Source organism: Salmo trutta, chromosome 33 (assembly GCF_901001165.1).
Source record: "Salmo trutta chromosome 33, fSalTru1.1, whole genome shotgun sequence".
Lineage (NCBI taxonomy): Eukaryota > Metazoa > Chordata > Actinopteri > Salmoniformes > Salmonidae > Salmo > Salmo trutta.
In genome coordinates this window covers 34,064,930-34,082,092 of record NC_042989.1, presented here as the reverse complement: position 1 = coordinate 34,082,092, position 17,163 = coordinate 34,064,930, and the positions used below count along the sequence as shown (strand labels likewise).

At 45.0% G+C, this 17,163-nt stretch overlaps 1 protein-coding gene across 1 annotated transcript in view; it reads right to left on the bottom strand.

The window, feature by feature from the left end:
- LOC115172156 (parkin coregulated gene protein homolog) overlaps positions 1–17,163 on the bottom strand; it is a 240,298-nt gene that overhangs the window by 100,659 nt on the left and 122,476 nt on the right. The window contains exon 4 of the mRNA XM_029729317.1: positions 15,860–16,006. Within this exon, the coding sequence (XP_029585177.1) occupies positions 15,860–16,006 (147 nt within the window). The remainder of the gene's footprint in view (positions 1–15,859; positions 16,007–17,163) is intronic.

Below are 17,163 nucleotides of genomic sequence, written 5' to 3'. Positions count from 1 at the left end.
CTGCTGGAATGAGGGGTTAGGCCGAAGCCAGTGGTAGTGAATTATGGTTTGGGAGTGTACCAGTCAACCACAGACTCTCTTTTGTGCCTTTTTTGTGTTCTGTAGAATCTGTTCAATGCATATGATTGATGTAGCTTCTATCTTGTGGATTGTTTCCTTTTCTTGGGGAATGACTGAATTAGGCCTGTGTGTGACCAAACAAGGCAGAGGTGGGAAACACACATTAGATATTGAATAGATTTGAATGAATCAAAAATAAAACTGCGATGCAGCCCACAAAGGGAATGAATTGAACAGATGACAGTGAAGTTGAAACGTGAAAGTAACAGACGTAATGATTGAGGAATGCATGGAGACTGAGTCATCCATTTCTGATTCAGACGTTTGAGTATTGAGATTGTGACTGGGATTCCTGAAGAGATGACTGTACCACTACATCAAACTACTTAGAAGAAGGCTAGTTATTGTGCACAGTCTACAGTACAGTACATCGACATCCGCGTTCTAACACAGGGGGTAACCAACACTGACCCTGAAGGAAGGGCTACAGGCGTTGTATTTAACCCATCAGGTGCTCTTCACAACAGTGACTGACCCGGACCGGGGTTGGTGATTAGCGTTCTTCTAATACAGTAGAAGCAACCTTCTGTGTTGATCTATTGGCCCAGGTCAAAAGTAGTGCACTGAAAAGGGAATAGGGTGCCTTTTTGGGTCAGTCCCTGTCGTGAAACGGAGGTCTTTTTGGAGGCCATGTGTTAAAATGTCTTGCCAGTGTGTGCCCAGCTAGCACATAACGTTCTGAGAACCATATGTTTCTTAGAGCTTGGTGAGAGTGTGTTTGTCCTGTGGTTATTTTGTATACAACCTTCCCACAACGTTCTGGGAATGGTGTAGGATAGTTTTTTGGGGCTTTGGAATATTCTCAGTACATTTAAGGAACTTGTCAAAAAAAAAGCGTTATTTTCTTGTGATTTCATTACTTTAAGAGAACGTTAAGAAACAACATTCTTCTGTGGGAATTTCAGTACGTCAGTATAACGTTTCCTACAGGTTCTATTTAAAGTCCTGTTCTCAAATTGTTACAAGAAAATTAAGAAAAATGTCCATAAAAAAAACAAAAAAAAACAGAATGTTATTAAAAATATACATTCTGTTCTCAGAACGTTAAAGGGATAATCCACCCCCAGAAATAAAAATCATGAAACTCCTTTCTATTTGGTGAAAGCCTATGTTCTATCAGTGGGTAAAATAAAACATTCCCCCATAATGTAACTTCTAAGTGGTCCACCTGTGAAATCAGGAAATAGTGGGCAGAGACGAACTGCAAGTTGAACTTGGTGAGATATCCCTATATTGATAGCGCAATTTGTTTAGGTGATTTTACATCTAGCTAGCTACTTCACATGCTGATATTGACTTTGGTTAATTAATTATTAACGCTAAGGCTAGTGGGTTCGATTCCCACTGGGACAACCCATGCATTAAATGTATGCACGCATGACTAAGTCGTTTTGGATAAAAGCATCTGATAAATGGCTCATATAGAAAACAGAAGATTACTGGTTGGAATCTCACTAATGCCGTGTCACATTAAAAACATGTTTTGCCATGATTAATGCCTAAGGAAAGGAATTTACATGTGTCCTATCTGTGCTTGAAGCTCATAAAATGTGCCAGGAAAACTTTGAAGGCACCAGAGTAAAATGTTCTCAGAACCTTCCTGCAACCTAAAAATAAACTTTCCCAGAACAGGTGAAATTTTCATTTCTGTTCTCAGAATGTTTAAAAAAATATATATGTTTTACCCGATCAGGAAACGTATGGCTTCGTTCCCACAACCAATGTGAAACCAAAAACATACATTTCTACAACTTCCAAGGAACCAAATGTGCTAGCTGGATGTACTCTGCCTCAGCGCTGGCTTCCTGTTAGAGGTCAGACCCTATCAGCTAGCCAGCAGCCTGGGCAGGGAGCAGGACCAACCGAGCCAGGTAAAAGGGGGCTGGGGCTTGGAATAATGAACGCCAGACCAGACCGAGGCAGCAGCCATTGCAGACAGGGCAGTATCAGGCAGAGATAAACTATTCCTGGTGGGGCTTGCTGGGCCTGAGATACAGCGGCTCAAAAACAGTTTAGGGATTGATTTGACAGCTAATTTACAGAGGAGATATGCATAAGGCTTTGGAGCTAATAAGACAGGCTATCTGTTCTCCCCCATCTCTCTTTCTCCGCTTTCTGTTCTCCCCATCTCTTTCTCCGCTTTCTGTTCTCCCCTCTCTCTCTCCTTTCTGTTCTCCCCTCTCTCTCTCCTTTCTGTTCTTCTCTCCTTTCTGTTCTCCTCTCTCCTTTCTGTTCTCCCCTCTCTCTCTCCTTTCTGTTCTCCCCCATCTCTCTCTCCTTTCTGTTCTCCCCAATCTCTCTCTCCTTTCTGTTCTCCCCTACTCCTTTCTGTTCTCCCCTACTCCTTTCTGTTCTCCCCTCTCTCTCTCTCCTTTCTGTTCTCCCCTTTCTGTTCTACCCTCTCTCTCTCCTTTCTGTTCTCCCCTCTCTCTCTCCCCTTTCTGTTCTACCCTCTCTCTCTCTCCTTTCTGTTCTCCCCTTTCTGTTCTACCCTCTCTCTCTCCTTTCTGTTCTGCCCAATCTCTATCTCCTTTCTGTTCTCCCCTCTCTCTCTCATTTCTGTTCTACCCCCTCTCTCCTTTCTGAGTTTGAGTTGATTTATTCTTGCTCATTCTTGCAGAATTTACATGACTAATCATTTGATTTATTTATTTTTTGTTTTACCTTTATTTAACTAGACAAGTCACTTATTGCAAAACATTTAAAAGACATAACACATATGTGACAGAAATAGATTATTGAACAATTGAAAAACATTACAGGACATTTTTCATGATGGAAATTTTAATATTCAAATGTGTTAAAAAATAATAATTTTTGGGAGAACCATTGAAGAGGTGGAGTTATTATACAGTCTGATAGCAGTGGGTAGAGTGGCGTTTCACATGCGGACATACGGGCAGTTACACAGGACAGTCATACAGGACAGTCACACAGGACAGTTACACAGGACAGTCACACAGGACAGTCACACAGGACAGTCACACAGGACAGTCACACCGGACAGCTGGTGGCTGTTTCTCAGGAGCCTGGTGGTGCAGTTACCTCTTGTTGGAGGGAGCAGGTCATTCAGTGGATGGTCAAGAGTGTGCATGTCCTTCACCAGATACACTGCAGCCTGCTCTCGCCTGCTCTGCAGTGAGGGGAGCTGTGGTTGGACTGCTCCACCTCTGGAGATGATCCTCAAGGCCCTCCTCTGTACCCTGTCTAGTTGGGCCTGCTGCTTTTTACTGCATCCAGCTAACAGCACTCCACCGTATTCCAGACAAGGCCTGACCAGTGTAGTATAGACTGTGACCAGATCTTCAGGCCTTTTCTGGCAAGAACAGTCAAAAAGTGCAGGTGTTTTGAGGCCTTCCTCACTGACTGCTCCACATATGTGTGTCACCAATGAGGTTAGAGTCTAGTTGAAAACCAAGATACTTAGTTGTTGTTACCACTGGTACTTCCTGTCCTCCTAGGATTAGTGGTACAGGTTGTGGATGGTCTCTAGAAAAACATATCTGAATTTCCAGACTTTTTCCCATTCAGGAACATGTTGGATGTGGCCCACTCTTCCAGCTGCTTTGCCTCCAAGCCCATGGAAGTGTCCTCTTTGATGCTTGTTAAAGGTTTGGCTCAGGACAGCCCTACATCATCTGCAAACCCAGTTACCAGAGTGTCACTGAAGACAACTTTTCGGGTGGACATGTGAAGGAGAAACATATATGGGCAAAACACACCCCCTTGTGGCACACCAGAGGTGACCTCTGACCAAGGGCTAAAAGTGCCATTAGCCATCACCCTCTGTCTTCTACCCCTGGTGTAGCTGTGGAGCCAGGCTAGTAACCATCACCCTCTGTCTTCTCCCCCTGGTGTAGCTGTGGAGCCAGGCTAGTAACCATCACCCTCTGTCTTCTCCCCCTGGTGCGGCTGTGGAGCCAGGCTAGTAACTTTGGACACAGTTCAATGTCAGACAGATGTTGCAAGAGCTTTGTGTGATTTACCCCATCAAAGGCGTTGGACATATCAACAAGTAACACCCTCACCATTATTGCTTTTTTGGAGTCTGTAGCTGTCAGCCAGGAGTATGTGGCTTTCACAAGGGCGGTAGCCCTAGGACCATGCCTCAGTACTACTTGGCCTGATGACTCCTTGCTGTCCCCAGTCCACCTGGTCGTGCTGCTGCTCCAGTTTCAACTGTTCTGCCTGCGGCTATGGAACCCTGACCTGTTCACCGGACGTGCTACCTGTCCCAGACCTGCTGTTTTCAACTCTCTAGAGACAGCAGGAGCGATAGAGATACTCTGAATGATTGGCTATGAAAAGCCAACTGACATTTACTCCTGAGGTGCTGACCTGTTGCACCCTCAACAACCACTGTGATTATTATTATTTGACCCTGCTGGTCATCTATGAACATTTGAACATCTTGGCCATGTTCTGTTACAATCTCCACCCGGGACAGACAGAAGCAGACTGGCAGCCCCTCATAGCCTTGTTCCTCTCTAGGTTCCTTCCTAGGTTCTGGCCTTCTAGGGAGTTTTTCCTAGCCACCATGCTTCTACACCTGCATTGCTTGCTGTTTGGGGTTTTAGGCTGGGTTTCTGTACAGCACTTTGTGACATCAGCTGATGTAAGAAGGGCTTTATAAATACATTTGATTGATTGATTGATTGATTGATTGATTGATTGATTGATTGATTGATTGATTGATAGTAGTGCTGGACTTTGGTAGGTCGGCATACTGATTAGTGCACTCAGATAAAACTGTTGGCATGAGGTTGTTTTTGATTAAGTTCTCCTAGAATTTTCCAAGGGATGAAGTTAGAAAGACGGGCCTCCAGTCACTCGTTGTACATGGGTTTGACACTTTAGGTATGGGACACACATTGTCAGTCTTCCAGGCAGCAGGAACAGTCCCCTGCCAATAGGTGGTGTTAACTATGTGTGTGATGCCAGGGGCTAGATCTTCTGCGTGCTCTTTTAGTAGTCAGGCTGGAATGCCATCAGGCCCACACGCCTTACGTGGATTCAGTCTGGTCAGAGCTTGATCTGGCCAATGCTGCACATCTCAACCTGCCTTGTAGGCATGGGCAGGGGTAAGATGGCAAGAATTGTGGTGCTTGTACATGCCTCAGCAAAAAAATACATTAAAAACATCAGCCACATCGTTGTCTTCAGTTCCTTCGACCTGTATTCTCCCTCCTGATGTTCTTTCGTCCCAGTCCTTTTTTAATGAATTCCCATCATTCCTTTGGGTTTTTCTTCTTTAGGTCCTGGATTTCAGTTTTGTAGTAGTTTGTCTTTGCTTCTTTGATAAGTGTTTGCACTGTGTTTCTGTATTTTCTCCATTTCATTGTTTTCCCCATCTGTTGAAAATCTTCTGTCTTTTCCTGATGGCGGCCGTTATTCCTTCCGTCATCCAGGGCTTGTCCAGTGTTGTTGTTTTCGTATTTCTTATTGGCATGTATACGTCAAGTGCAGTTTGAATGCAGGAGTTGAACGTCTCCACCGTTGCATTGATGCTCTCCACCTCATCTATGGTAGACCAGTCAGTACTGGCCATACATCGTGCCAAGGCCTCCTTTCTGTTCTGGGTTACCAGATGTCCTTTTTTCCGCTGCACCTCGCTTCTCCCTCCTGATGTTGTGTTTGGGGAGAACAGCAGACATTTGTGATCACTGGATCCGAGAGGAGCAATTACGGTGGAGGTGATGAAGTGATTCTTCATCTTGGTAATGATCAGATCTAGGATGGAGTCCCCTCTGGTCTTGTCTTTGACCATTTGTTCCATGTCTGGATGGGAGTTTGTCAGCATCTTGATGGGCAGGTGATTAAAGTCTCCACACAGGATGAGACCCATTTGGGGAGAGGATATCCTGATCACATGGACAGTGTTCTGCTGAAGTGTTTTCTCATTTGCCCAAGGTGGATGGTAGAGTACGCCCACTAACAGAGTTGAGACTGAACTGGGGAGTCATTTAGGACGGAGCTGAAGCCAAATACATTCAAATTCCTCAGTCCTTTGGTCTCCTGGGGATTTCTGGACGTATTTGTGACATCCCATAGTTCAGTTAGAGCTCATTGCATAACGTTATAAAATTGACGTGAGCGATTGTGTTTTTAATGTATTATTAGATCTATTGTCAGTATTTTCCTCCGTCTGCCCTTACCAGATGTAGTCCCTCTCACCCGGGCTTCTTGTGCGCATTATCCCAAACCACTGAAGATTGTCTTGTGCCAGTGGAGGTGCATGTTTTTTGTAAATCCGTAGAAAATGTGTTGAGTATTCCACAATGTTTCTACACTCCATTGTTGTCAAAGCCATGCTTAATCCGTTAAAAGAGCAAGGAAAAGTATGCAGTGCGCCACAAAAAAAAACAAAAAAAAACAACACTAACAAACATTTCAAACATTGTAACACGTTACTCTCGAAGCAGCTGCCTGGAAGTGCCACAAGTACTGGATACTGCTATATCCCAGTAATTTCACCTCTGTTTCCTCAATCAAAATGCTCCATGAGCGGATATTATTCTGTTCTCCCCCTCTCTCTCTCTCCTTTCTGTTCTCCCATCTCTCTCTCTCCTTTCTGTTCTCCCCCTCTCTCTCTCTCCTTTCTGTTCTCCCATCTCTCTCTCTCCTTTCTGTTCTCCCCCTCTCTCTCTCTCCTTTCTGTTCTCCCATCTCTCTCTCCTTTCTGTTCTCCCATCTCTCTCTCTCCTTTCTGTTCTCCCCCTCTCTCTCTCTCCTTTCTGTTCTCCCATCTCTCTCTCTCCTTTCTGTTCTCCCCCTCTCTCTCTCTCCTTTCTGTTCTCCCATCTCTCTTTCCTTTCTGTTCTCCCCCATCTCTCTCTCCTTTCTGTTCTCCCATCTCTCTCTCCTTTCTGTTCTCCCCCATCTCTCTCTCCTTTCTGTTCTCCCCCATCTCTCTCTCCTTTCTTCCCATGTCTCTCCTTGCTTTCTACGCCTATCTCTCTCTTTTTATTCTCCCCCAACACTAAAATGGCGACAAGATAATGTAACTGAATTAAAGATACAAGAGATTCAAATTGGATATTGATTAAGAAACTAAAGCCCTGTGTCAGGCCCTGTTTAAGCTCCGTGTTCAGGCCCTGTTTAAGCCCTGTGTTCCGGCCCTATTTAAGCCCCCTGTTCAGGCCCTGTTTAAGCCCCCTGTTCAGGCCCTGTTTAAGCCCCGTGTTCCGGCCCTGTTTAAGCCCCGTGTTCCGGCCCTGTTTAAGCCCCGTGTTCCGGCCCTGTTTAAGCCCCCTGTTCAGGCCCTGTTTAAGCTCTGTGTTCCGGCCCTGTTTAAGCCCCGTGTTCCGGCCCTGTTTAAGCCCCGTGTTCCGGCCCTGTTTAAGCCCCGTGTTCCGGCCCTGTTTAAGCCCCCTGTTCAGGCCCTGTTTAAGCTCCGTGTTCCGGCCCTGTTTAAGCCCCCTGTTCAGGCCCTGTTTAAGCCCTGTGTTCCGGCCCTGTTTAAGCCCCGTGTTCCGGCCCTATTTAAGCCCCCTGTTCAGGCCCTATTTAAGCACCCTGTTCAGGCCCTGTTTAAGCCCCCTGTTCAGGCCCTGTTTAAGCCCTGTGTTCAGGCCCTGTTTAAGCCCTGTGTTCAGGCCCTGTTTAAGCCCTGTGTTCCGGCCCTGTTTAAGCTCCGTGTTCCGGCCCTATTTAAGCCCCCTGTTCAGGCCCTGTTTAAGCCCCCTGTTCAGGCCCTGTTTAAGCCCTGTGTTCAGGCCCTGTTTAAGCCCTGTGTTCCGGCCCCGTTTAAGCCCTGTGTTCAGGCCCTGTTTAAGCCCTGTGTCAGGCCCTGTTTAAGCCCTGTGTTCCGGCCCTGTTTAAGCCCTGTGTTCAGGCCCTGTTTAAGCCCTGTGTTTCCGGCCCTGTTTAAGCCCTGTGTTCAGGCCCTGTTTAAGCCCTGTGTTCCGGCCCTGTTTAAGCCCTGTGTTCCGGCCCTGTTTAAGACCTGTTTTTAAGTGATTGATTCACAATGCCACTCTTCTTTCACATTCTACTGACACCGATGGATGAATGGCGTTTTGGGGCTTGTCTGAGCCGAGCTGTCTGTCTGTTTTTCATCGTCTGGCTGTGAATGGAACCACGTCGACGCTTTAAGGCTTGACAGTGCCTGCCTATCGGATGCCAATCTGGAGACGCCGTGTGTCACGTAGGATAGGGGTGAATCGGAAAGACGTTGGTTGTCCTCTAGTCTAAAGCCAATACATTGATGGAAAAAGGAAAAGTGAAAATGGCTTTCAATATCGAGCGTTTAGTTAGATGAAAGAGGAAGAGAACACGACTCAGGGTCAACCATGATGGATTATGGGACATTCAGGGGATGTATGGACAAAAGTAAGCGTTGATAGTGAGTACTAGCGAGGACACACACACACACACACACACACACGCACACACACACTTGCATTAACATGTTAATAGTGAGCTCAACCTCAGGGCTCTCCAGGACATCTACAGCACCCGGTGTCTAGTGCTGAGTGATTTGTGCTTTTTGAGGTTGTTCGGTTTGATTATTAAATCATAATCACGGTTTTCGATTTCAATTGTATTTATTTTTTAGAAACGCACTATGCATTATGTGGGTTGACTGCTGTAATAACACAGAATAAACCAATTATTACAATTACAATGATTACATGATAGTAGTGACTGCCCCTTACTGCTCATCACTTATTAACCATTATTTATTCACATTACTTCAAAAAAAAAGATGTATTATTTCATTCCAAGTCATCATCTCATCTCTATGCTATTTTGTAGTTCTTCAAAGTAAATAAGGCTTTTATGACTGCTGAATACAAACTATCAATTCACTTAGATCATGTATTTTAAGGCTCACGAAGCAACTGCTTTCTATCGCTCTCGATCAAGCAGTCTCTCTTCTCTCATCTCCGTGTCTTGCTCCGCTGAGACCAGACAAGTTTAAACGGGGGTGCAATGGATTATGGTCATTGTAGTTAATTACCACGTGTTCTGCGCTACAATATGTAAATATTGGCCTGTTGGGAAACTACAACTCCCTACTACATCCCACAGTTCAGGCTTGATCTGATTGATCTCCACAGAAACTGCACATTGAGCTCACAGAAAAAAAGGGACCAAAAGGAATTCAAATAATTGAACCGACGTCGGTGCGCCAGGCACCTACTACCATACCCCATTCAAAGGCACTTAAATATTTTGTCTTGCCCACTCAACCTCAATGGCACACATACACAATCCAATTGTCTTAAAGCTTACAAATCCTTCTTTAACCTGTCTGCTCTGCTTTATCTACAATGATTGAAGAGTATTTAACAGGTGACATCCATAGAGAATCATAGGATTCACCTGGTCAGTCTATGTCATGGAAAGACCTGGTGTTGTTTTGTACACTCAGTGTATATTATTCTTATTATATATTTAAATACAGGGTTTTTCTTAATTTTTTACTATTTTCTACATGTAGAATAATAGTGATGACATCAAAGCTATGAAATAACACATATGGAAAAACTATGAAATAACACATATGGAATCATGTAGTAACCAAAAAAGTGTTAAACAAATCAAAATATATTTTATATTTGAGATTCTTCAAAGTTGCCACCTTTTTCCTTGATGACAGCTTTGCACACCCTTGGCATTCTCTCAACCAGCTTCATGAGGTAGTTACCTGGAATGCATTTCAATTATCAAGTGTGCCTTGTTAAAAGTTCCTTTGTGGAATTTCATTCCTTCTTAATGTGTTGGAGCCAATCAGTTGTGTTGTGACAAGGTAGGGGTGGTACACAGAAGATAGCCCTATTTGATAAAATACCAAGTCCATATTACGGCAAGAACAGCTCAAATAAGCAAAGAGAAATGACAGTCTATCATTACTTTAAGACATGGTCAGTCAATCCGGAACATTTCAAGAACTTTTACAGTTTCTTCAAGTGCAGTCGCAAAACCCATCAAATGCTATGATGCAACTGTTTCTCATTGAGGACCGCCACAGGAAAGGAAGACCCAGAGTTACCTCTGCTGCAGAGGATAAGTTCATTAGAGTTACCAGACTCAGAAATTGCAGCCTGAATAAATGCTTCAGAGTTCAAGTAACAGACACATCTCAACATCAACTGTTCAGAAGAGACTGTGTGAATCAGGCCTCATGGTCAAATTGCTTCAAATAAGCCACTACTAAAGGACACCAATAAGAAGAAGAGACTTGCTTGGGCCAAGAAACACGAGCAATTGGTTTTAGACCGGTGGATATCTGTCCATTGGTCTTGAGATTTTTGGTTCCAACCATCGTGTCTTTGTGAGACACAGAGTAGGGGAACGAATGATCTCCGCATGTGTGGTTCCCTCAGTGTAGCATGGAGGAGGAGGTGTGGGGGTGTGGAGGTGCTTTGCTGGTGACACTGTCAGTGACTTATTTAGAATTCAAGGCACACAACCAGCATGGCTACCACAGCATTCTGCAGCGATACGCCATCCCATCTGGTTTGCATTTAGTGGGACTATCATTTGTTTTTTAACAGTACAAGGACCCAACACACCTCCAAGCTGTGTAAGGGCTATTTGATGATGAAGTGCTACATCAGATAACCTGGCCTCCACAATCATCCGACCTCAACCCAACTGAGATGGTCTGGACCATAGAGTGAAGGAAAAGTAGCCAACAAGTGCTCAGCATATGTGGAAACTCATTCAAGACTGTTAGAAAAGCATTCCAGGTGAAGCTGGTTGAGAGAATTCCAATAGTGTGCAAAGCTGTCATTAGGGCAAAGGTTAGCTACTTTGAAGAATCTGAAATGGAAAAAAATATAGATTTTATTAACACTTTTTTGGTTACTACATGATTCCATATGTGTTATTTCATAGTTTTTATGTCTTCATTATTATTCTACAATGTAGAAAATAGTAAAAATAAAGAAAAACCCTTGAATGAGTAGGTATGTACAAACTTTTTGACTAGTACTATATATTCCGGTCCTTGACATTGCTCGTTCTGATATTTGTTATTTTTGTATTTTTATGGATATTGTGTGTTGTTTTTATTGCTAGGTATTACTGCACTGTTGCAGATAGAAACAGAAGAATTTCGCTGCACCTGCCATAACATTGTCAAATTTGTATACGCGACCAATGATCTTTGATTTGATTTCAGCTCTTTACCATCAAGCCCTTAAAATCCTGGAAACGGAAGAGCGGGAGCATTCCTGGAAGATGCTCGGAGCAGCTGTGTGAGGCCTGTGGGTCAACTTGAAGCTCACATCGACTACGCCAAAAGAAAAGCCTACAAAATCAACGCAAACTGCCCTTCCATCATATAGGCTACAAACATGAACACTATTCACTCTGGCCATCACTCAAATACATGCATACTGTTATAAGGATAATTTAGTTACTAATGGCATCCTGCAGTACCCCGGTGGCCCTTCAACTTGAGATTCTCAATGAGAAGGGGCAGCACTGAGCCTGCAACGTCACTTCCTGCAGTAGCTTAAACTGAGCATGTTATCCTGTTTAGGATAGGGGGCAGTATTTTCACGGCCGGATAAAAAACGTACCCAATTTAATCTGGTTATTACTCCTGCCCAGAAACTAGAATATGCATATCATTATTTGATTTGGATAGAAAAGACCCTAAAGTTTCTAAAACTGTTTGAATGGTGTCTGTGAGCATAACAGAACTCATATGGCAGGCCAAAACCTGAAAAGATTCTATATGGGAAGTGCCCTGTCTGACCATTTCTTGGCCTTCTGTAGCCTCTTTATCGAAAATAGAGGATCTCTGCTGTAACGTGACATTTTCTAAGGCTCCCATAGGCTCTCAGAAGGCGCCAGAACGGGGAATGATAACTCTGCAGTCCCTGGGCGAAAAACAGTAGGAGTTTTGAAAGTGGTCGTTCTGAGAATAATGACACTGGTGCGCGCATGCATGTGAAGACTCCATTTTCTACCTTCAGTGTTTGAACGAAAACAAGGTCTCCCGGTTGGAATATTATCGCTATTTTACGAGAAAAATCGCATAAAAATTGATTTTAAACAGCGTTTGACATGCTTCGAAGTACGGTAATGGAATATTTTGATTTTTTTTGTCACGATACGCGACGGGCGCATCACCCTTCGGATAGTTACCTGAACACATGAACAAAACGCAGCTATTTGGATATAACTATGGATTATTTGGAACCAAAACAACATTGGGTGTTGAAGTAGAAGTCCTGGGAGTGCATTCTGACGAAGAACAGCAAAGGTAATCCAATTTTTCTTATAGGAAATCTGAGTTTGGTGAGTGCCAAACTTGGTGGGTGTCAAAATAGCTAGCCATGATGGCCGGGCTATCTACTCAGAATATTGCAAAATGTGCTTTCACCGAAAAGCTATTTTAAAATCGGACACCGCGATTGCATAAAGGAGTTCTGTATCTATAATTCTTAAAATAATTATGTTTTTTGTGAACGTTTATCGTGAGTAATTTAGTAAATTCACCGGAAGTTTTCGGTGGGTATGCTAGTTCTGAACGTCACATGCTAATGTAAAAAGCTGTTTTTTGATATAAATATGAACTTGATTGAACAAAACATGCATGTATTGTATAACATAATGTCCTAGGAGTGTCATCAAAGGTTAGTGCTGCATTTAGCTGTGGTTTTGGTTTTTGTGACATTATATACTAGCTTGAAAAATGGGTGTGTGATTATTTCTGTCTGGGTACTCTCCTGACATAATCTAATGTTTTGCTTTCGTTGTAAAGCCTTTTTGAAATCGGACAATGTGGTTAGATAAAGGAGAGTCTTGTCTTTAAAAATGGTGTAAAATAATCATATGTTTGAAAAATGGAAGTTTTGGGATTTTTGAAGTGTTTGTAATTCGCGCAATGCTCTATCATTGGATATTGGTGAGGCGTTCCGCTAGCGGAACATCTAGATGTAAGAGGTTATGTCTCTATGAAATGCCATCTTAACCGACTTCCTTGGCTTAAAATTCCCTATTGAGTCTTCACATAGGCATGAATGGTGTCACGTGATCGATGGCTTTGTCCATTCATATACAGTCATTGGCTAGCACTCAGATATATACAATAGTGTCCTTTAGCACAACACCAACATCATCAAGAGGTCCGAAACTGCTGGTGTACACTCTAGGTAATGTAGGACAGTGTAACAGCCGTCGTCAGAATGAGACCAAGGTGCAGCGGAGGATGTGTTCATCTTGAATGAATTTTAATAACCGAATGAACACTTAAACAAAAGGAACCAACAAAAACGACCAGCAACAGTTCTGTCAGAAACAAACTAAACAGAAAGCATTCACCCACAAACCCCAAAGGAAAAACAGGCTGCCTATGTATGACTCTCAATCAGCAACAACGATCTACACCTGTTCCTGATTGAGAGCCATACACGGCCGAAACAAAGAAAACCACCAACGTAGAAAAAGAAACCTAGAACACCCACCCATGTCACACCCTGGCCTAACCAAAAATAGAGAACAAAAAACCCTCTCTATGGCCAGGGCGTTACAGTACCCCCCCCCCCCCTCCCCAAAGGTGCGGACTCCGGCCGCAAAACCTGACTCTAAAGGGGAGTGTCCGGGTGGGCCTTCCTACGGCGGCGGCTCTGGTGCAGGACGTGGACCCCGCTCCACCCTCGGCTTAGCCCACTTAGGTGGCGTCCCTGGCTGCGCCGGAGGACTGGCGGGCGACCCTGGCGGCTCCGGACAGGCGGGCGACCCTGGCGGCTCCGGACTGGCGGGCGACCCTGGCGGCTCCGGACTGGCGGGCGGCTCTGGCGGCTCCGGACTGGCGGGTGGCTCTAGCCCAGGATTCACCAGGCTGGGGAGACATGCAGGAGGCCTGGCTCTGGGTGCAGGCACAGGATTCACCAGGCTGGGAAGACATGCAGGAGGCCTGGCTCTGGGCGTAGGCACAGGACTCACCAGGATGGGGAGACATGCAGGAGGCCTGGCTCTGGGCGCAGGCACAGGACTCACCAGGCTGGGGAGACATGCAGGAGGCCTGGCTCTGGGCGCAGGCACAGGACTCACTAGGCTGGGGAGACATGCAGGAGGCCTGGCTCTGGGCGCAGGCACAGGACTCACCAGGCTGGGGAGACATGCAGGAGGCCTGGCTCTGGGCGCAGGCACAGGACTCACCAGGCTGGGGAGACATGCAGGAGGCCTGGCTCTGGGCGCAGGCACAGGACTCACCAGGCTGGGAAGACATGCAGGAGGCCTGGCTCTGGGCGCAGGCACAGGACTCACCAGGCTGGGGAGACATACAGGAGGCCTGGCTCTGGGCACAGGCACAGGACTCACCAGGCTGGGGAGACATGCAGGAGGCCTGGCTCTGGGTGCAGGCACAGGACTCACCAGGCTGGGAAGACATGCAGGAGGCCTGGCTCTGGGCGCAGGCACAGGACTCACCAGGCTGGGAAGACATGCAGGAGGCCTGGTTCTGGGCGCAGGCACAGGATAGACCGGGTCCTGAAGAAGGTCCTGAGATCTAGAGCGCACGGCCTGCACAACCCGTCCTGGCTCGATGCCCACTCTAGCATGGCACTTGCGGTGGGCTGGGATGTAGCGCACCGGGCTATGAGCGTGCACTGGAGACACCGTGCGCTCTACCGCATAACACGGTGCCTGACCAGTACCATGCCGCTTCCGGTAAGCACGGGGAGTTGGCCCAGAATTTGATCCTGGCTCTGCCACACTCCCCGTGTGCCCCCCCCCCCCCCCAACAGGCCTCTCGTGCCTGTTGCGCTCCCTTGCCTCATACCACCGCCTCTCAGCTTTCGCTGCCTCGATCTCCCACTGCGGGCGGCGATACTCCCCAGCTTGAGCCCATGGTCCCTTTCCGTCCAGTAATTCCTCCCACTGCCAAGAATCCTGAACCTTCTGCTCCTTCCTCTCTCGCTGCTTGGTCCGTTGCCGGTGGGTGAATCTGTAACGGCGTCGTCAGAATGAGACCAAGGTGCAGAGGAGGATGTGTTCATCTTGAATGAATTTTAATAACCGAATGAACACTTATACAAAAGGAACCAAAAAAAACGACCAGCAAAAGTTCTGTCAGGAACAAACTAAACAGAAAGCATTCACCCACAAACCCCAAAGGAAAAACAGACTGCCTATGTATGACACTCAATCAGCAACAACGATCTACACCTGTTCCTGATTGAGAGCCATACACGGCCGAAACAAAGAAAACCACCAACGTAGAAAAAGAAAGCTAGAACGCCCACCCATGTCACACCCTGGCCTAACCAAAAATAGAGAACAAAAAACCCTCTCTATGGCCAGGGTGTTACAGACAGTGATTTTGCAGGGTCGCGGGTTCAAAATAACCAAGTAGAGTGTAGAGAATCACTGTACCATCTAAACTACTGTGAAATATATTTTCCATAATTGAAGATATTGTATTTTTTGCTATTTGAAGCTGGTGTACAAAACCTAAAGTAAAAGACATAAAAAAACAAAACTTAATAACCGAAAGCATAGCAATAGAGCATATACTGTAGAACCGATCTACCGCTTGTTAGACTTGCTTTCAATAACAGATCTATAACTCATATTTCCATGTGAATTTGGTCATGTCGCCCAAAAAGGTACATAGTGCATTTAATGTAAATAAATAATTGAAACCGAAATCGAAAACAGTAATTCCTTTTTTAATAATCAAATCGAAATGACCTCAAAAAGCACTAATCGCTCAAAATACCCATCAAACATACTGCCAGAAACACTGTAACCATCTATAATGTGGGCGACTCACTGTTCATGTTCTTGAAGATGATGAGGATAGCTAGGATCTGTCTGTAGTAGGACACCAGGGCCTCTCCCATGTCTTCAGACACCACCAGGTGCTGCAGCATCTTCAACATGGTGCAGATCACCTGCCTCTTCCGTGTGTTCAGGGCATCTGTGGGGACAGAGAGGAAGGGCACCATAAAAATAGAATGTTAACTTATGGGTATAATCAATATGCCTGCCGCAACCCATAGCCATACGCGGGTTGACGTTTATTGGGATGAATCTTGTCCTGGAGGCAGAGCTGAGTGATTTCCACTAGATTGACCAGCTGCAGTCAAAATTGATTGGCCAGATGCAGTCTATATATCGTAACAGTTAATTCATAGAAATTGCTTGTTGGTCTCAATTTAAGGTTAGGGTTAGGCATAATGTTAGCAATGGGGTTAAGATTGCAAATCTGACTTTGTGGATGTGCCAGCTAGTGACTACCCTGCAGAATTACCTCCAGTACGAGTCATACCAACATACAGGATGCCAACCATACATTGATTTGAATGGGGATGGCTGTCCTAGTCATTACTTTTATATGGAGTGCACACATGATAGAGGTCGTGGGTTAGAGGTCAGGAAGAGAGGGTAGTGTGTGAGCACTACTTGTTTTCGTAGAGGCTTTCCCTAGGGAGGTGTGTGATTGGGAATTAGAAATTAAGCCCTCCTATGGTAAAGTCTAAGTAGTGATCCTCTACATATCATGGTAAATTAAACCACAGCATGTACTGAACACACGCACATGTTAACACACAGGTAAAAAAAGACCAGAAGGAGGTCACGCAGAATTCACACTCCCTCCACTGAAATCAATGTTTTTTGTTACTGGGCCTTGACTTGTAATGGCTGGCTGCAATCAGAGGTTTGAAAAGGCACAAGTCAGAGCCAATCACAGAGCAATTTGGCCGACAGCTGCACTTAACTCCATCTCCCGCTGATAGTGAGAACAAAAGAGAGAGAAAAGGAGGTAGAAGGAAGAGAAAGAGAGGCAAACATATCAAATCAAATGTTATTTTTCACATGCTTCACATGCTTCGTAAACAACAGGTATAGACTAACAGTAAAATGCTTACTTACGTGCCCATCCCAAAAATGCAGAGAGAAAAATATAGAAAAATTACTAACACAAGGATTTAGTACAGAATGAGAAACAATAACTTGGCTATACATTGCATTCGGAAAGTATTCAGACCCCTTGACTTTTTCTACATTTTGTTACATTATAGCTTTATTCTAAAATGGATTAAATAGTTTTTTCCTCCAATCATGAATGTATAC